Source organism: Homarus americanus, unplaced genomic scaffold, assembly GCF_018991925.1.
Source record: "Homarus americanus isolate GMGI-L3 unplaced genomic scaffold, GMGI_Hamer_2.0 scaffold51476, whole genome shotgun sequence".
Lineage (NCBI taxonomy): Eukaryota > Metazoa > Arthropoda > Malacostraca > Decapoda > Nephropidae > Homarus > Homarus americanus.
Window position 1 is genome coordinate 1,628,609 of NW_024736148.1, and position 22,077 is coordinate 1,650,685.

Sequence of the window (22,077 nt, forward strand, 5' to 3'; positions counted from 1 at the left end):
TTTATCAATAAACGTATCAATCAATCAAAGCGGGCGAAAAAAAGTAAATACTGAAATGAAAAAAAAAATACAGATCAAGAGTGAGAAACGATGTACATGTTGTGGTGTCTAAGAAAGAGAAACAATTGAGATCCTGCAATTGTGTGTAAATGAGGCAGAAAGTCAGATCAGCAACCTGGGACTTGGTCACAATTATCGTGATGCCATTTGGCAGCAGGGTCTACCATTAGACAACACATTATGCTTCCAATATCTTCCCAGGCGGTAGTACCTCCCTGTTTGATAGCTGCCTACTACCTACTACCTTAGTAACAGTATGTTTAAAAAGTTGTGTAACGAAAACAAGTACTATTAACATTAACAATGACTATGCACTTAAATAGAAGTTATTGAATATTGAGAAAGATCATGATCATTGGCAATTAGATAAATTTTGACTAAAACTACTATTACCTTTACTTTTATCCACTTCACCACTGATTGGGCCCTGGTGTAGACAGACACACTGTTAAACATATGTATACACATGACATTACGTTAACATTGGTTCTGACTCAGTTTTTCATATCGGGAAAAATCTTAATGCTAAGAGAACATTTGGATTATCAAATTAGAACATAAGTCATGCTAGGCATATATGATTGGTAAATCCTGTATTCTGAAATAAAACAATGGTTTCTAGTTACAAGCAATTTAATCTTTATAATTTGCACGTCTGTTTTTACAATATAATATTGTTTTTTAGGAAATAAAAAAAATGCTACAAGCAGTTTTAAACGTTCACTTTCTAGATATACTAACAAGAATATAGGTCAATAAAGATAACACTAAAATTAACAAACAGTTCATATCATGCACATACACTTTGAGTTATAGTAATTCAAGAGCTATTTTGTACCTTTAGTGCACCTGATAGTAAGAACAAGCTGGAGTAAACTTAATCGACCAAAGACGAGCGTAACATAGTGGCATATAAAACAAGACAAATACAACAAAATCTGGAAAGACTGATGAGACTTATGCCATTTTGGATTGTACTCTGAGAAAACGTAAAGTTCATGTTGACTAAATTACGTCAGTGAATAAAGGTTCACAATTATTCTGAGGAGATACTACATAAAATTTCATTTTCTCAGTCTGTGATCACATGTGATTTTAATAGAGGCCTGAAATTGCCCGGCATCTTCATATCCAGGACAGCAGGAACGTAACCAAATTTAGGTAACAGAACAAGAAAATACGATAATATATAAGAAAGGTGAGGAGAGAGGAGGCAATATGAAAGGAAGAGGAAGAAAATGGGAGCCAAAGAAAGTAATTTTAAAATTTTTGGGATGAATTTTGATTTTAAATAATTTTGGACACCAGAAAGCAATTTTTTCAGGCTTTGGGCTGATATGTCGGTTAACTCATACAGTACTTTGAGCGGCTCGTATACCGAGTCTAGAGGATATGGAACAATGTACCAACGTTTAAGGCAGAAAGCTTACCATGGAAGCCACAGAATGCCTAAAGCAGGTAAAAATGTTTAAACAACAATTATTCAAGTACAGCAGATATTATAATATTAATGTTATCTGATCCTCTTGTACAGTACACTAAACAACTCCAGCATCACCAGTGAACCCAATGCTTTCCTGTTCTATTATGCAAGTCGACCAGGTGGCATGAACTCCCTCTATTTTACTAACAAGAACTGACTACACGAATATTCCCAACATTGAACAACTAACTAGTAATAGCACTTCACCGCTTATTATTACTAACACTTAATGAACATGAATCTAATTCACCATAAATATCACAAAGGACTGATGTGAGTCAAATCACCGAGGTTCTTTATGACAAAAATAACTCAGAATTTATTCCATGTAAATTACATATAAAACTGTCTTTTTCTCAAGCTTCAATAAGAACAGCATTTCTTTATGAAATGAATATAGTCATGCACTGTATATTGCTAGGGAAAACAAAAATAACATTCGTTAAGTCTCAATTGAAGTATATTTCTACAGATCGATCATTATTTGATTACTTATTTTTTCCTTACAAACTAATTTTGAGCGAAAAATCAAAATGACGATCATTGATTAATTAACGTTCAACTTATGTAGTATACACTGTATTAACCGGTCTTTATCGTGATATTATCTGATGTGTATCCATTGTTCATGGATTTGAAGTCTTGGGTGTGAAGTTGCCACTTGCCTCAAGACAATCTTGTGTTGCAGCCGAGATTTCAACTTGTAGGCCGTGATGATTATGTTCACGACAGGATTACCTTATTCGTCAATTAACACTTCCCTTGTTCATACAGATCACGTGTAGCTAAGTCTCTTACAAGTATCTAACTCAAATAAGGAAACATGGCAAAACTTAATCAAATTTGCTAAATTTTACCCCCGTATATCAAAGAACTTGGACAGAACAAACGTTCACACAGCGACTCCTGGTAACTCTAATCATCAGCTAATGGGTTTATTTTCATTATAAATTACCATTCCATATTTTCCTTCTTGAAGGTAAATTTGGGACTATTCTCTGAATAAAATTGGTTATACCATCGACGGAATCTGAGGATGAGGCGATCTTCTGACACTAACAGTGGCTGGGACATGTACTGCTTGTTATTCCAGATCATTATGTCACGTTCAAACTGAAAAAAATAGGAATATTTGAAAAGAAGTAGAAATAGGATACAATTTTTACCTTTTAAAATTACAGGCCCTGTGTTAAAGTCAGCGAATTTGTCACTCAATCGCGAAGTTTGTAAAGGACAACCATGATATAAAAACAAAAAACAAAATCCGTTGGTATCGAATTTTAGTTGCTTTAAGTCATAACTGAGAAGGAATGGTATTTAGGCACCAAGATTATTTTACATTAATTTAGGAGAATTTAAGAATATTTTAGTCGTACTCAATCGTAAGTCACAACTGTGAAGGAACATTTATTTTGTATAATAAAATTTTGATTAAGTATCTGCTCTGTGATACATTAAAAAAATAATCCAAAACATTCAGTCTCCGGTGTCCTTGTATTATTAATTTAACAGATTGATAAAAACAACCCGAGAAAGTTTAGAGTTGGAGGAGTGTTCGCCAACCCCCAGACTGACTAAACCATATTTGCTTTGTTACAAGCAAAAGTACAGTACTGAACAGTGCTCTGCTTCAGAGACTTAAAAGATGATGGAAACTCACATGTCGGGCCTCCGATAATAGGACGAACTTGGCATAAGGGGCGATGAAGGACTTTGAGGAGTAAAACTGGTGGACGACTCTCTGCCTGAGAGCCTCCATGGGTGTGACTGTCTGGACGAGCACACCAGAGCCAAGACCAGTGTTAAAGTGCAGGTGGACAACACCCGGCCCGATCTAAAAAAACATCAACACCAACATAATGAATAAGTTTAATGTACAGGGAAAAGCCAAGCAAACAATAAATATAAGTAAATTGTCTGATGTAAAATTCATTTTATATAATATTCTTTTTGTTTATGTATCTGTTCTTTGATACATTACAATTAATCCATAACATTTAGTCTACGGTGTCCTCGTATTATTAATTTAACATGTTGGTTAAACTGTTAAACAAAAGTTTTACCTGTTCAGCCCGAACAGTCATGGTAAAGAGTTTAAATTTGCCGCCGAAGAGAGCGAAGGCGTGTGTAACTCTAAGGTCAGCTATGTGGGACTCAGGGGTAGACCGCACCTGCCACTCACCGTTCCAGGAGTGTTTAGCGAAGTCTAGTAGCTGTAAATGACAGGGAAATCAGGTATACACTCTGGGTTACCTACATCAAAACTTTTCCTTTTTAATTTAAGATATCAGTATCAGTTTCTTCAGCATCACACAAAACATTTATCCTCTTGAAAGTTTAAATTTGCAAAGAAATTCTTGATCATATAAAAGGTAGTACAAATGACAATACGTATAAACTTTGATGCTATAGAGATTATGCTTAGGGTATTTGGTTTAATATAAAACTACAGAGTATTCTTACTCACATTTAGCTATATTTAGATTAGTACTCGTACTAATCATGGTAAAACCTCAACATTAATACTTCAACTCACACTGTATCAATCCTCTCCAGAGTGATATAAGAGGCACCTACCAGGCTGTTGGCGAAGACGTGTCTGAGGTCTGAACCCTTGAATATGCTGGGTACGTGCAAGTGTCCCAGGTGGGCCAGGTCGGCGCCGTTCTCGGGCATCTCCTGGGAAGATCATAACACAACAGTGGTCACGTCCTTCACTCATACAACAACTTTACTTGTTCCCCCTTATACAATGAACTATAAATTCGCCTGCGAATTTATAGTTCATCAAGGATCCTCATGATCATGAAATCATTACCATTACTAAGGGCAGTGATAGAAGTCAACTTTGCTGAGCCCGCACAGAAAACGTGAGGAGGTCCAGCCCTCCAGGAGTCTCAGGAAACCTAAATGCCGCCTCGGATTACCGGAGTTGCTGGGTCAGCATCATGGCTGCTGAACTTATAAGTGATTGACAAGACAGCAAGGTAGCAAGCGGATGACTTTCTTACTAAAAGACCAATGTTTTGTGTCAGAATCTTTATCAATTGGCTACTGCTTGTTGAGGAAGGCAACGAGAGGTAGTAACATTTTTTTTTAATCTTGTCTGAATACATGGCGCAGTTCAAGGACGTGAAGGGTGGAATCCACTAACCTGCTACATGGCAGGGAACTTGAAATGATGTGCAGTAATTACTAATACTACTGTAACAGTTATTATCTTAGACATTAACTAGAAAAAAATATCACAGTATCACTGGAAAATTTCAATCATGTGTCGGACACAAGGCAGTGTAACAAAAGTAAGTCGGGCGTCAGGGAGAAACATGATCATCCTACCTGGATATGGGCGAGGACGTGGTGGACGGTGCGGCCACGGAAGCTCCAGGAGCCGTCAGCAACTTCTGGGACCTCTGGCAGCACCCACAGAGGCGAGCGACCCTCAGCGTCGTGCCAGACAAACACAAAGCCGTTCAGCTCACAGCTCTCCCATCTCTTAACTCGTGCGGTCTTGGGCACTACCGAGGAATACACGTCTTACTCATAGTGATACACTGACACATTTTCACTTTTTACAGTTTACGAATCTTGCGGTTACCATTAAAGTACAGTGTGTAACAACAATCATTAAGCACTATTTAGTAAATTAACTGATATACAGACTGGAGGGACTTGAAGTAGAAGTCATAACAATTTATGTATTACAGATAAATACAGGTATCTCTGTATGATTGGCAATATTTAAAATATATCAACAAAATTTACTTATTAAAAAGTTTATCAGAGGCACAGCCGCCGGATACACTGTTGACTTCCTCGTGTCCAAGGAATTGCTGGTTTGTGCCTAGGGCGCACCTGTCCCAGCTGTGAACTGGCACCTAACTTTACAGTTGAGGAAGTAAAGGCTTCTTATATACCGACGGCATAGTACTGTATCCATACTGTCCCTTACGACCCGTCATGCCTATGGGACCCTTTTTCAGTTAGTTTATCATACTAATACAAGGAACCTGAGGGAACTGTGAAGGGGTGCTAGTGTATGTGTAGGGTGCTGACCTTTGGCAGAATAGGGTATGTGGACACAGGCGCCGTCAGAGCCTCTGAAGAGCCAGCCGTGGAAGGGACACTCAATACAGTTGCCCTTCACCACTCCGCCCACCGCCAGGTTGGCTCCGATGTGTGGACAGTAAGCGTCTGTGACGTGGGCGACGCCGTCCTCGCCACGGAACACTGCCATAGACTCCCCGAACATTTGTACCGGCACCACCTGACAAACACACACACGCACACACACGCGTTATACACAACTCTTCACTCTTGCCAGTTCAGCTTTATAGTTACGATGTTCTTAAAGGAAAACTTATATTTGATCAAACCACAGGGCCTAAATGTAAAATTAAATGAGAAGTAATATCAAGCACTTATCTGTTGGTGGATGATGTGTGAGCAATATCAAATCAATGAATAAAGAAAGAGTTACGTACCTGGCCACGGGCGAGCTGTCTTGACTCGACAGCAGCAAACCAGCCATTGGGGTATATGGGCGGTAGGTTGCCGGTCCTCCTGAGACGTTGTACCTCACGGATCTTCTCTGTTAGGGGCGCTCTCCCTTCTCCCGTCAGGCATCCCCACCCCACCTCCGTCATATCCTGTCAACACCATTTAATTAATATTATTCTTAATCTTACACAAATCCTAACAAATTTCACATAACACGTAGGAATCATCATTGGTTCAGAAGCTTGAAGATATTAATAATTGTATTACCGGTATTACGCCTATGTATGTGGATAAGAACCTTTTGGAGCTTTAAGACTCAAATAAGGGGAACATATTAGCTTTCCTCAACGCTAAAATGTCTAAATGTTTTGGTGGTGTACTCAGTGTTCATTAATGTGGACTATTGTAGTATTTCCTGTCAGAGATCCTGGTGGTGGTGTCTCCAGTTGCTGTTTACATTTATTGTTACCGACACATCATACTCACAAGTTCATAGCTGTAGTTCTCCTGCCCCTAATCTAAAAATAAATAAATCGTGTTTGGATTTTCAAAGATTCTTAAGTAAATATCACACGGAAAAGATCCCGCACCTTAATTTTGTCCCCTAATTTAGTTCCTACTTTTGTTTTGCTACACGTTAACCATGACCTAGGTTAGGCTAGGTTAATGCTAGTTAGATTAGTGATCGGTCAGATTTGGTCGTTATACTTCTATTCATACAGTGATAAAAAAAACGACTTGGCGTGGATTTTCGAGTGCTTGTGTAGAACTTTGTCTTTTTTCTTGTTCTTTTTAACGTTTCTACAGTAAGTTTCTACTTAGGGACAAATTCTTTGCCGCTTGGCCAAACTTTTTCATTCAGAGGGCGCCAGGGAGTAGGTGAACTGGGGTGTACATGACGGTGTGCTGTAGTAAGTAAAAGACGGAAGGCTGCCACTACTAAGATAACATCTGGGACACACGACATGACTGTAGGAAGGAGAAAGTGGTGGGCTGCGTGTATGCATAAATTCATATTGTATGTACAGGTTAGGTGGGCCAACCCCCAACCACACTCTCACTCAGCGTACAAGCACACGACACATGCGGCGCCATAATCCATAGTCAGGCCAGAAAAGGCGCATCTTGATTAAATGTTGTCAAAATGGTTGCACATGTGTTTGGTTTAATCAGTTAATAAAATCCACTCATTGAGAATCAGAGTTATATCAGTCAGGTAAAACTTTAAATATATCGTCTTCATTACTGCACGGAATCCAACACCGCCAGTCGCGCCAACACAAACACATGAGCACAGTTCAAACGGGTTAATTTTTTTTCCTCTCATAATTTTCGAACCTTCAAACTAATTTCTCGATATGAAACTGACTAAATTAATCCAGGCCACCCAGGAACATCCTAAATCGTTCTGACGTGCCTCAGCTCCGGATTCTAAAAAAGAAAAAAATAATAATTTTCGAGTTCCTCACCAACTCTGGGCTGGGGATCCATGTTTGTAGTGTCTGGAAAGCTTCGCCGTCTAGCAAGGCTGATACATGATGCAATAAAGTGCTTCCTCAACGTCCTAGTTACGAGCATCTATCTAATATACCATAGGACTAGGCGTGTGTGTGTGTGTGTGTCTGTTTTGGGCAGCCAAAACGGCACAATTGTTTTTCATCAAACTTGGTGGAAAAATCGCAAAAAAATCGTAGAGTGGAACAAACCTGGTCCCATGTCGATGGTTTCTTTAGGAAGGCATTAGTTAACAATTTTATTTACGATGGAAAACGATGCAAGTCTACGGACTTGGCGCACCCTAATTAACCATGCAAGTCTACAGACTTGGCACACCCTCATTCACTGTACGCTGTCACGAGAGTTCAAACTCTCACAAGGGAACGAACGTGTCCGCGATCACTTGTTTTCATCTATAGCCACTGAGTAAGATAATCTTATACAATGCTACTTCACTATCTAGTGTTCAGTGAATTTTGTCAGCAACTATGTGTCTGTGCTACTGATGGCATTAGGCTTAGTCAGGCTAGGTGTGGACTACATTAACTTACAGGTGTATACGGCTTAGGTAGGTTATGCTGTTCTTCAGTGTTACGTTAGGTTAACTTAAGTAGCGGTACGTTTGTTTATAATCACTCGCATATTAGATTGTCAGGTTATATTATTCTGGGCTAGTTAAAAATTAATTAATTTGGGGTATACTATACGTGAAAAATTCTTGAAAGAAAAGAAAAATCATTTTTTTTAATGCGTCCGAGCAGCGCCTCTCCTGCCATGTCCCAAACGACTTTTGATTTCGGTGGAGGGAGGGAAGAGTGGCGAGTAAACGTGTCTCAGACAGCCAGACAGACACACAATAAGATGAGCATCCGGGTTGCTGGGGAACGCCCAACACTCACTCACTCATCCCACAAAGTGCTATGTAACACGACGTCGTACAACCGTTTTTGCCACTCAGAAAAAGGCAAAAACATCAGAAACGTGTTTTTGAGCTGACGAAAATTTGCCTGACAAGATAAACAGACGTCAAATGCGTAGTGTACGTTGATACTCTATACTATATTTCTAATTAAGAAATACTTTAGGATTTTAGTTATAAGAGCTCGGTCTTTTATTCTTGAGCAGCTCGCACGCACGTTCCTAAACTACTAAGCTGGCCGTCAGTCGCGTCACCATACTCAATACAGTATACAGTATGTAATTATGATTCACCGTTAAATATGAAAATACCTCGTATTGCTAAAATATGTATGGCTTAACAATTTAATTTCATTAAGAGACGATAAGCAAGTGTTCGATCAGTACATGAGAAAATATAAGTGTACTTCTACTTATGTATTAAGCTCAGTGGACAAAATATTGGCGTCCAGTAATGAACGTTGTAAATTTATAATGTTTGAACATTTTAACTTTGAGATCTTATTTGTGTATTTACTGCACTATGTCCAATTCTTTCAACATAATTTTGTATTTCTTCATCTCCTTAACATCTCGTGTATCACTGGACGTGGTGAACCTCTTTTTCTTTTATTCAACTGATGTTTCTTGTCTGGCATAGACTCACATGCAAGCACTAGTACTTGTCACACAAACACACACCACAACCGCATCAAGCCCATACGAGCACGTACTGATCGCTACAAGAACAGCCTAGTCCCAACCATTGTAAAAATTATCAACAACTCGTAATCAACCAGTGTGTTCACTACCAGTCAATCTTAATCTTACCTTTTTGCACTATTACTGCTAGACTAGTGTTAATTGTAAAGCAACGCAGTGTTTCCTCTATACTACGAGTAACATAAAAGTAATCTTAGCCACACTAGCAGCTTCTTCCTTGCATTAGATCTTACGTTGTATTCGACAGTAAATAGCAGCACCAACCCAGCACCACCAAAACTGTCTTAACTCAAGAACTCTCATACTAACACCATAAGGCCCCGCGTATTAAACACAATATCAATGTATCACTTGAAACTTACCCGTTATTTATGTACATGCCCACTTCTTACAACTCTCACAACTAACTGGTGTACACTGGATTCTCACAATATAAAAGAAACGCGGAAGCTCTCATGCTGTTCAGGTGTTTCACATACGACCTTGAAGAGGCAGCCCGGCCCCGACCAGATACCTGCCACCCGCTCCCCCTCAACAGCGACTGGCCCCGAAACCTGCCTCGTCTTCCAGGACAAAAAATAAACTCTTGCAAATGTCTTTTTTTTTTTTTTTCGGGAGTCTTACTACAGCGAAGACTATGGAGGTATGAGAGCGTAAAAAAACTCAAGTGTGTCGCCTGTTAACAAGATGTACCTGTGTCAAGTTTCTCTGGATCCCATTATACTATGTAGGATTTGCTGCCTGTGGCACTGTTGATCGTCTGGACAAAGAAACAACACAGATAGAGGACATAGAAGCCACCCTCGCCCTCCCCCTTAACCATCTCAAAGCTTGGATGTACACCGCACGAGGCATGCCGAGAAGTAATGGCTCCTAGTTTTTTCTTTTAAAATGGATTCACTGAGTTGAATAAAGTGAAGTACAATCAATTTGTTCTTCCCTCCCATTGCTGTGAAGTATCTTAGTTCTGCCGCCACCAGACCAGAAGACTCACAACTACAACAGTCAACATGGCGGACGGTGACTATAGGCACTGTCAAATGTGGTTAATAAAGCGAATGAAAGATGTGTATGGTGATGATTATGTTGCCATGAGTACTGTTCGTGGTTGGGCGTACTGAACTGTATGAACCATGAGTGTACTAACGAGTTGTTAGTGCGAATTATCTAAGACGTTAGTAACGACTCAGGTAATTCGCCGCCTGGCATCGCTGTCTTGGGTCACACACCATGCAGCCCAGTCCTGGCTCCATCATTTCCACTAATTCCCTAAACTTAACAAACATCTTCAAGACAGCTGTGACTCCTCTAGTGAAGGCATCCTGGAACTACTTGAGCGTTGGCAGAAGTGTGTGGACCGCAGAGACGATTATGTTGAGAAGTAACTACGTTAAACTTAAAAATTAAGTACGTCACTGTAAGTATCTGTTTTTGTTTTATTATAATGTTTCATTCCGTTTCAAAATTATAAATTATATATCAATATGCATTACTTTTCAGCGCGCGCGAACCTTGTGTGTGTGTGTGTGTGTGTGTGTGTGTGTGTGTGTGTGCGTGCGTGTGTGTGTGTGTTTAATGATCAATCTCCAAGGTAACAACACTGCAGCAACTAGTGTTGTTTAGAAGAAACGTTAAGCTCAAGGCAGCATATACAGGTTAAGTAAAGAGGTGGCGGTCTCAGCGCCTGGGATGTTGCAAACGATCTCCAGACAAAAACACTGCGGATGTGTAACTCCCATAAAAACCTTTTTGAGAAACTGGGATGAAATGTCACTAAACACGTCACACTGGCCACGACTCACGTCACTAGCGCCATGAAAGAAAGTTTTATATTTTTTATATATATGAAAAGAAGAGCTACAGGTCGAGAACTATCCATTCAAACATTTGAACCCTAATCATTTACAGTCAACCCACGGCCGTGAGCCACGTGTGCCTGGCGTCACGTCTCACACGGGATGAAGAGCAGTACATCTTCTTTTTACAGGGACACTTGTGCACCAGATTGTGTTTTTTACCACAAGTCGGCGGGGCGATGGTTATACTGACTTAAGGGAAACATTTATTAGAATTAAATCAATAGTTAAAAAAATATGTTGAAAAATATCAAATATGTTAAAGAAAGAAATATATACTCGTGTGAGGTGAGTTTGATGATGCAACAAGACTAATATTATAAACCACATGAATAAAAACAGCACAGGAAAATATTGTCGCGAAGCTTGACTCCCGATCCAGTTACCCTCAAAGTTTTATAACATTATCAACAGACACACGATAATGCTTAAACCAGAAACGTCAAAACATCTTGGCAAGTTTATGTCCAAATTTCAGAAATGTACCCCACAAGATTATATTATGTGTACAGTATTTCATATATTTTTTGTGAATGTGTGTGTGTGTGTGTGTGTGTGTGTGTGTGTGTGTGTGTGTGTGTGTGTGTGTGTGTGTGTGTGTGTGTGTGTGTGTGTGAATAGTATACTTCAGTGCTTTGATGATCTAAATTATCTCTGAAATAGAACTAGTTCACTCGGAGATTATAAAAGAAAAAAGTCCAAAGTAAGTTGCAAGGAGCACATGAAGCTCGGGACTGACGCATGATGGGCGTTGTGAGAGGGTGGCAGGTGGGCGGCGAGGGGTGGTATAAAACAGTAGGTGTTGAACATAGTGTGGTCGGTGGTGTTATAATTCAACTTTATAAACAACTTTCTTCATTACAGTGATCAAGAGAGTAACTCGAGGGCCTCCTCAAGCTGCCCCACCCTCCAACACCTCACACACTGATACCTTTCAAAGAGAAGAACTATTTACAAGAACATCATCCTGTTCACCTTCTATTACCTGGAGTGTACACTGTAATATGAACTACCTGGTTAAGCTGTGTTTTATATTTCATTAGGACTCATCACGTACTAAATGTAGCTTTTATCGGTGAATATTTGATTATTGGTAAATGCTTTAAAAATTATTCAACATAAACGAATTAAACTCTTAAAATTTATTTTATAAATTAAGTATTATTTAGTATATGGATTCTTAATTTTGTTTTTAAATTTCCTGAATATACCAAAGCATAATTTTTAAAACATATATTTCACCCAGGAAACACACGGAGCGAAATCCAGAATAATGTGTGAATATAGCAATACATATTTAAATACACATGTACTACCTACAGTCACAAAGGTAGTTGTGTGTGTGTGTGTGTGTGTGTGTGTGTGTGTGTGTGTGTGTGTGTCCTCCTTTTCAACGTCGATCAAAGTCGGTGGACACACGAACACTCAATGTAAACCGCGTATAGCACAATACTCCGCATCGCCAGTAATGTCAAATCTTCGTGACTGGGTTCCTGATCAAAGAACCTATAACTTATTCACAAATTACGTAAAATCATCACGGTCTGAGTCATCTGTAGTGATTATCTGTCTTATTAATAAACAAAAAGGAATATATTGCAATTCTACGATAGCAAAACGTTAAAATCATCAGCGAAACAATAAAACATTATGTTGAAAGGAAGACAAACAGTGAATCTCTCGGTGAAAATAATCCCTTTTGTTCCAACTTGATATGCCAGAATTTAGGAGGTGATCAGACGCCCCCCTTGGTCCACCTACCAACTACACATACAGATATGATTAAAAAGCACTAGAGTTCGGAAGAGTTAACCGTAAAATGGAATATATAACCAGTAAATGATAAAAAGAAGAAGTGCACGATGGTCTTGAAAAGAATTAGCATAACAATAGTAGAGGTCAGCGTTCAGAGGCATCAAGGTGACACAGGTGCTCTCCCCAGACTTGCTCAGGCTCTTCCCCGACACCCTTGTTTCTGGCCCAACTCCTGCACACCTCACCTCACCACACTACTCTTCACCACACCACACTTCACTTCACCACACCACTCTTCACCACACCTCACCTCACTTCACCACTCTTCACCACACATCACCTCACCACTCTTCACCACACATCACCTCACCACTCTTCACCACACCACACTTCACTTCACCACACCACACTTCACTTCACCACACCACACTTCACGTCTATATATAACATCCCCTTCTCTCTACTCTCACTGCACTCCTAACAATTAACTCCCTACAACCCCCCTCTCACTCCTCACCCCTCTCATCTATGCCCTGTATCTAGTTCTCCTCTCATTACATTCCCCACTCAACTCCTACCCCCTACTTAACTCCCCCCCACTCAACTTCCCCCACTCAACTCACTCTTCTTATCTTACCCGTCATCTGTCCCAACACTACTCCCGCCCCTCACTCCAATCTGTTATCTGTCTCTTTTTATACACTTACCACTCCTCCCGCCCCTCATTCTTCCCTGTCATCTGTCGCAGTCTTTACTCTTGCATCTTATTATCACAAGCTTCCTATGCGTGGACCTCACTGTCAAAAAGCTAAAGAAGTCTATGCCAACCTGTACACCGCAACTAGAGGGAAACAGATGAAGACTTGATGATACGGGATCTTTATTATTATCAAACTACAGTGAAGAGATACGGAAAGGATAAGCGTAACATTATTTTTAATTAAGAGATACCATGTAGCCTTAAACACACGGTAACTAGGAGAGGACAAAGAGAGGGAGGATACAGGGAGATAATAATTCATTGAAAATTACCATATAAATAGATAATAGTTCGGTATGTGTACGTAAACAGTGGTGTGTGTGTGTGTGTGTGTGTGTGTGTGTGTGTGTGTGTGTGTGTGTTTGTTTTAAGTCGATTCAACCAAATGGCCCAAGGATGCAAGCAAGGCGTTAAAGACTCATTTACATTAAGATCCTTGGAGTGTCAAGTGGTATTACATAGCAGAGACAAAACTGATAAAAACTTCTTGTACAGGTTTATATATAGACATCAAACAGACAACTTAAAAAAAAAATAATAATTCTTCCTCTCTTCCAAAAATAGTGACTCAAAAGAACTAAAGACCAATTAGTTTTCTATTAGTTACGAATTAGATTTTTAAGCATTTACCCAATAGACTTTAGTGCTCGATTTCAATCAAACGAGAACACAGGAAGGGTTTACAATTATACACAGTACTACACACCACTTACACCAAGCTCTACAAAGATGCAATACCTACAAGAATTATATCTATATTTACTGTTCTTTGATTATAGATTTTAATGTCAGGAAAAAATAGATTGTAATGTGAGGAAGAAATAGATTGTAATGTGAGGAAGAAATAGATTGTAATGTGAGGAAGAAATAGATTGTAATTTGAGGAAGAAATAGATTGTAATGTGAGGAAGAAATAGATTGTAATGAGAGGAAGAAATAGATTGTAATGTCAGGAAAAATAGATTGTAATGTTGGGGAATTGAAATATCTCACATAAATTATTAATAATATATACAGAAGTGCTATCTCTATGATCTTGTGTAAATATATAGTATTGAAGTCAAAGATCAGGAGTAGCCTATTACATCAAGGTGACATTATTGTTCCATAGCTGTTTAGTTGAGATTATGAGTGTTAGTATTTTTTGAGCCAATCGATGGGATAAAACTGATTTAAATATTAACGAAACATACATAGAATATTTGTTTTTATTTTTCGAATATTATACCTAGATCAAACCTAGATCTTTTAGAGGTCAACGATTAATAAAAAAAATAAAGAAATCAATGAATATATATATATATATATATATATATATATTTAGACAGTTAAGAATCACCCATGTAATATTAATCAACTGAAATAATATGTTAAAAGGGGGACAGAGTAACTTCGGTTAAATGATTCACCTACCCAAGACTTACACGTTTGGCCTAATTATATATCATCACTACGAATATGTAAATGTCAAAATAAAACTGGTAAATTAATGTAAATTCGATACATAAACTAAAACCAACTGGAAGCATGGAAATATGATATACACTCAGGGTCAAAAGTTCACTCCCGCCCTAAACGAAGCAGTATCGACCCCTAATGAGATGAAACAGTCAGCGTAAGTCAGTAGGTCAATTTTTTTTAAAGGTAAATCGACTTTTATCTCTATTTAGCGTAACATATACAGGTGTGTGTATGTGTGTGTGTGTGTGTGTGGCGATCAAGATAAAAGTGACACAAATTAAACGTTCTTTATATCAGATGTTTCAGGTGTTTGCGAAGGTTTTCACTGAGTGTTTTGTTGTGTGGTGGCCTGTGAAAGTGTTTATTTTTACCCACAGTGACGACACACACACCTCCTAAATATAGTAAGGGACTATTTTCATACCAAGGTCTCAATGTGTGTTGCTAAGGAGCGTAAAATAATGATATTCTTTGAGTATAGTTGCACCATGAGGCCTCTTGAGGTATTGCATGCAAATGAGCTGAGGGCAAAACGTCGTAAGCTTCCTTGTTCTCGTGGACACAGGAAAAGCGACTCTATACGGGTAGGTTACAAAGGCCACCTGAGATTATCCGCATCCTAAACAATATGAGAAAATTATAATATAAATAAAATCTAATACAATATAACATAGTATAACATATACTCGAAAATCTATTTGTACCTTTTGTAAGTGAAAAATCATTCGTTATTCTATACAATATAAAGTGGAAACACGTTCACGATTGTCACTGTCACTCATCGTGGTATTTACGGTCCTGAACAGAAGGACTCGTTCATCTATAAGCGACATCCAGCCTGAGGCCATTCCGGTTTTTCACATCAATGATACTTAGTCAAACCTCATGTCCCTGTTCAAAGAAAGTCCAGGCTAACCTAACCTAATCTAACCACCCGTGTGACCTTGGGATAAAGAACAAGATTCATAAACATCGTCGATGCTATTTTGTTTCCTAAATGAACTGGTGCTAACTAAACGTATCTAGTAACGACCCTTTCGCTACATCAGAGTTTTAGATACTTCAACTGGTAACATTATTAAGCACAGTTTACAAAAATCGACACAACTTCTGTTTATGCTTGACTCATTAACTTTCCTAAACGATGGTAATGTATTGTTGCAGAAAGACTTTAAGAATTTCTATATACAAGTACCATAATGCGTTTAGTACATGTCCTAATCTTGATTAGTTGAGACAATAGAATCACTGTCACATGACATCCCGTAACAATAGATCCACATGAATTGTTATCAAACTTATCTTTCCCTACCAGCTACCGCATCTTATAGCGCCGATACTCATGCAAGTTTCTCTTACCGACTATGAAGCACAGTGAAACATGAGGTATTTTAGGACAGAAAGGCTTATAGTGGTAGTTTCACCCCCAAAGTACCTTTCCAAATGAGTGTCAAAAATAACAGAATCATCCACGATATTTCTTTTTTTTACTTTAAGTTTTAAGTATTTATGAAAGTAAGACTATAAACAGTAGGGTTAAATTTTTATTTTTGTTTTTAGTATGTAATAAGTTTCGTCCAACTGTGGATTGGTACATCATGAAAAACAAATTCGAAAGCTTTACCGGAAATCAGATCGAAGGGAAGGTTTATCACTCGCCAGGAGACACAGGAGTTTATTGTGTTGCTGGACGTGCAAGGGTTCGCTGGCGTGCAGGTATAGAAGAACCGTACAGTATTGTATCTCAGTGTTTGAAACTGTCCTCTAGCTCACCTTGTACCTGTCTGCCTCACAACAGAAATCACCCACCTCACTCAACTGTATATCCCTGCCCCCTGTACCCACTATATCTCTGCCCTTGTGCCGACTATCCCTGCCCCTGTACCCACTATATCCCTGCCCCTGTACCTACAATATCCCTGCCCCTGTACCTACTATATCCCTGTCCCTGTACCCACTATCTCTGCCCTTGTACCCACTCCCGCTGTGTCCCTCCCGCTGCACCTACGACCCCTCACACTCACTATTAACATGTCGGTCAGTCTTATGGTTCTTGTTGTTAAGCGTCGACTGTTGCGAGGCACACAAATAATACTGGTAGGTGAATATATAGTAAGTAATGGATTACTTATTCTTTTTTATATAGAAAACGTCCATTAAGAGAGAGAGAGAGAGAGGTTATTATCTAACATGTTTTTATAATGTAAATGTATTCTTTTAAAGGAAGCCATTTACTCTAATTATATTCGTAATATAATATTGATCACAGAAAATGCGCCAGGCTTCGTTTGGATTATTCTAAAGAATTATTGTAAACTTGATCTGCCCAGCGTTTCCCCGGTCTCGCATCAGTACCGGGCCGAGTTGACCAGGGTGTAGAACGAGGTCCGTGCGTGTTGCATTAGCTCCTAGGCCCTTCATCTGTCAGGTTTATCAGGCACCGCTCACCAGTCTTAGTTCTTGTATCGCAACCTTTAAATTGTCAGAAAGCTGATACGTGTGGTAAACAGGGAAGGTATTTGGACGTTTAGACATCAATATTTGGATTATGTATTTGGAATAAGAGTAACTAGTATGACCTGTTATAAGAATAACGTCACTTAATAGCATTGACATAAATAAATTTTAGTTATGAAACCATTTACCGTTTTTTTTAGAATTTTTATCTTTAGTGAAAACTAGAGACAAGTTTCACTAAAGACAAAAAAAAACTAGAAAAAAATAAAAAAATTATTCTCGTAAATGAAAAATATAAGTTTATCTGTTTTTTGCTATAAATTACTGGAAATTAATCCATATAGGGGTAAAATTTGCTCTGTTTCATTTAAGACGTCTTTTCTATCATACGAGACTAGGCAAGGTTAATTTAGATTAGGTTAGGTTTTGTATGAAACTATTCCTTTTTGTGCAGTTTTATCATCTAAATGATCGTTTATGGCCAGTCAGACGTTCCCACAAAAGATAAATTCATAGAAATTATCGGTAATCTCGGTGTGTGTGTGTGTGTTCATTTTCTAAACGTAAATCCAAAAATACCCAATTTTAGAAATCCAGCCCGTGTAATATGACCGCCCTCAAACGCAACAGCAAGAAAAAGTAAAGTAAATTTTTTTGCCACGCATGGTGTGCATTCTTGTAACCGGGGGGAAAAAGCTTGATTTTTTCCATACTGTGATAAGTACCAGCTGTTTTTGCACAGGCCACGCAATATCCTCTCGACCAATCAGCGATAACAATATTAAGCATTACAAGGCTGTGTGTAATTTTGAAGTTTTAGGTGTTTTGAGTAAATCTATGTACAGTATCTATTATGTTGCCCACCAACACTACATCTGCCGATCTTTAAATAGCTGTAGATTGGATACTTTAGTGATCTACTTTAGTCCATGAGAGTAACGTGACCAGTTCATTGTTGGTCTCGATGCTCCTACAGTTAGTGTCAGCGAAAGCACTGGTATTGGTCGTCCTCCCCTCCCAGCGGTCTCTAAGTTAGATCGGAAACCGCACTGGTGAAACTCTCGAGCCCCTTCAGGTGTCGCCTGTATGTGACCCATGTCTTGCTACCATACACCAGGGAAGGGAGAACCACTGCTCAACAGACGAAAATCTCTGTTAAGCGTTCCAACTCCTTACAGCTGAAAGTGCAATCTGTCAAAGGCTTTAGATGCACGTTTAATTCGATGTTGGATCTTCTCGTCGGTGTCCGCTGTGGTGGACAGGTGGGAGCCAGCGTGTTAGATGGGGTGGCTCCGTGAGCCTGGATGAACGGTGAGGGTATGCCTGAACCAGAGGTGGGCTGGAATAGAATTTGCGTCTTGCGTATGTTCACCGGTGGCCGAAGTGAGCATATGCATCTACGCGGGTGCTCAAGATCTACTGTAGGTCATATTCCGTGTGAACGATGAGGGTGAAAGCGTCTGAAAACTGAAATTAAGTGATGGAAGCGGCCATTACCTTCGTCCATGCCTGGAAAAGTCTCTTTATCCTTTGTTGGATGCACACCTCACCGGTAAATTGGCGTTGGGGGAAATAGGTAGGGGGAAAAACTGTGGGCACCAGCGCACACCTACACGCACACTATCTATATATTATACTGTATATGTCACGCTAAATAGGGATAATCGCAGACTGAATTTTAAGAAACAACTGGTCTTTTTGCCAAACAGGGATAACTTTTTGTTTCTAGTGGTACTTAATGGAAAATAATTTATATATGGTAAAATTTGCCTTCTTTCATTTAAGACGTCGTTTATCTTCATCAGATAGGTAAATTATACCTAAAGTAGGTTAGGTTAGATTAGGTTTTGAATGAAACTATTCACTCATGCGACTTATAATGATCTCACATGATAGTCTATAGCTAATCAAAAGTTTCCAAATAAAAACACACTCAGAAGTTACGCTCTTAGGCAATTATCCCTATTTAGACTACCTCGATAAACAACAGTGGCGCTACTAACGTCCCCAGATAATGCTGTTAAAATTTACGATAACTAAGCTGGTAAACCCCTCAGATAAGGCTGTGTATTAAATATTGAAGTCAGTGTCTTGATAAGTGTTAGCACCACGCTGGTTATCTGAGTAAACATCAATCTCACCTAACATATTGATACTGACTGTATGTAGAACTGTGTAGAACTGTGTAGAATTAACTGTGTAGAACTGACTGTGGATAACTGACTCTGTAGAACTGACTGTGTAGAACTGACCTGTGTAGGACTGACTGTAGAACTGTGTATATCTGTGTAGAACTGAATGTGTAGAAGTGACTGTGTAGAACTAACTGTGTAGAACTGACTATGGAGAACTAACTGTATAGAACTGACTGTGTAGAACTGACTGTGGAGAACTGACTGTGTAGACTTGACTGTAGAACTGACTGTGTAGAACTGACTGTGTAGAACTGACTGTGGAGCCACCTTATGAGAAAACCTAAGAACAAATTACACTTAACGAAATCACATGCGATAATCTCCCATGAATTATACTCCTGGTCCTGGAAATAAGATTGGAATATTTTTTATACTAATTTGAGAATCTTTAAGCTTCTATACACTAAGTTATCGCTGATCTTGATGGTGTGATCTGTGAGTCTGTGCAGGAGGCTCACGACGAGGTTAAGGTCTACTCAAACTTTATCATCTTCGCCTCTGGTCAGGTCTTTAGGCACTTGGAGGGAGCTGACTTGATTTTTTTTATCGATTTAATCCTCGGGTTAACCAGGTTGTTGTAGAAGTCTATTGTGTTAGACTCATTACATGTTATTCTTCAGCTTATTAATCGGTCGGTCGGTGTGTTTAGTTATTAAGTATTTTTGGTATAAGTTCTGTACTTGAACATGTGTCAGTGTTGATCAAGGTTGGTATTAAATGGGCTCACACTCGGTGCCGTCGAACATTCTCTGGCAGGTCATTCCAAAAGTTGATAGTTCCTACTCAAAAGAAATTAGGTCTGGCTGTTTCTTAGTGTCACTTCATTATAATCGTCGTCCTACCTCTGAAGTTCGATGAAGGTAAATATATGTGTACTGTAATACAGACTGAGTTTGTGATTGTCTGTAATTACATACTTGGTAAGTCTCCTCTTAGATTTGTCATTCTACCTGCAATAACGTCTGAACTAGTCCATATTTAAAAAAAAGTCAATGCACAAGTCCGCTACAAAGCCCCAGTGTGTAAGATGTTATTCAACGAGACATTTGAAGTTTGTCTCGTAATCCGTCTATCCAACACAGTGAGTGGTCACATTTCCTAGAGGATCGTGACCAAGTTACGTGTCAATCGTACAGTGACTAACCTAAAATTGCCACCGGGCGTCAGCCTGAACCATGTCATGCACAAGAACAATATTACCTGTCTTGAGTGTTACATGGTCGACACGTTACGACAAAGGATGTCACTGGGCTTGTAACTGCAGAAAACGCGTATCCTCCTGAGGTGCGACAATGTGTCATTGTGTGGGGGCGCGCGGTGCTGGTAGGCCAGGGGGTGAGCAGCCGCCCTCCACGATCATGTCCGGCGCCCCTCACCCTTTACACCACATTGCCAAATCCTACACTTACTCTTTGTTTCCTCACACGCCCCCGATGCTCAGTTTGTCGCAACAGTTCGGGTAATACAATATTGTTATGTCTTGGTGGTGTGATGCGCTCATGTGTTGTAAAGAGGTACTGACACTTGTGGGGCAGCTGCCTGCCGGTGAGGCCGGGAATACATCACCTACTACCCACTACTTACCCTCTTCAGGGTATATAATGACTAACCAGATTTTGATGTGTTCCTATGACGTACACATGGCTGATACCTCGGTGTTTAAACGTTTTTACGATAATTACGCGCACCACCCACACACACAAAACAACCTCACGATGGAAACATTCGGTATATCTTTGATAACAAATTGTGGCATATATGTATACATTTTTATCTCAGTAACTGTGCTCCCAAACCTTGATGGACGGAGAATAATATAAACTTTGCTGTAAGTGTTGAGTGTGTGAGCTGGCTACTATGATCTCCCATCCCGACAAGTGTAATACTGAAGAACTTTTGCTCTTCAGTATTGTTAGTTGTCTCTGACTCAAAAAATAAAATACAATATTATATCAATAGCTTAATAACGTATAACACATGAACATAAAATGAGAATGTATAACAACAGCTTAATAATACATAATAAAATAACTAACTAAAATACTGGATGAAAAATTAAGGAAGGTTTTTACTGGGAGACAATTAATTAAATGTTGAAGTGGGATTTACCTCAACTGGGTCAAGAGAGTTAACAGAAACAACAACGAGTTATAATTAAAATCTAGGTGAGGGCTTAGGCTTATCCAGCTCTTATCAAACGGAGATAAGGCGAGTTGGCAGAACAAAATGGAAGAGAAACACCATCGAAGTTATCATTATTTAGACTCTTAAGGTTAGACTCACTGAAATCTATCCAGGGTTGGAATGCGAGCCTGTAGAGAAGGAAGGTGATGAGAGCTAGAGTGAGGTAGGTGAGGAGCGTCCAGGTAAAGACTTGACCGGACACCAGCGGTCACCTCCTTCAGAGAGTCACCAACATGTGGGCCAGACCGA

The 22,077-nt window shown here is 39.3% G+C and overlaps 1 protein-coding gene across 1 annotated transcript; it reads right to left on the reverse strand.

Moving 5' to 3' along the window:
• Positions 1–681: 681 nt before the first annotated feature.
• On the reverse strand, positions 682–22,068 carry LOC121872029 (cholesterol 7-desaturase nvd-like). Its single transcript, XM_042374673.1, has 8 exons — positions 21,930–22,068; positions 6,028–6,195; positions 5,600–5,810; positions 4,883–5,061; positions 4,121–4,222; positions 3,607–3,756; positions 3,204–3,377; positions 682–2,656 (listed from the first exon to the last, which is right to left on the reverse strand). The coding sequence occupies exons 2-8, from the start codon at positions 6,187–6,189 to the stop codon at positions 2,495–2,497; spliced, it is 1,140 nt and encodes a 379-aa protein (XP_042230607.1). The 5' UTR covers positions 6,190–6,195; positions 21,930–22,068; the 3' UTR covers positions 682–2,494.
• Between the last annotated feature and the right edge of the window lie 9 nt (positions 22,069–22,077).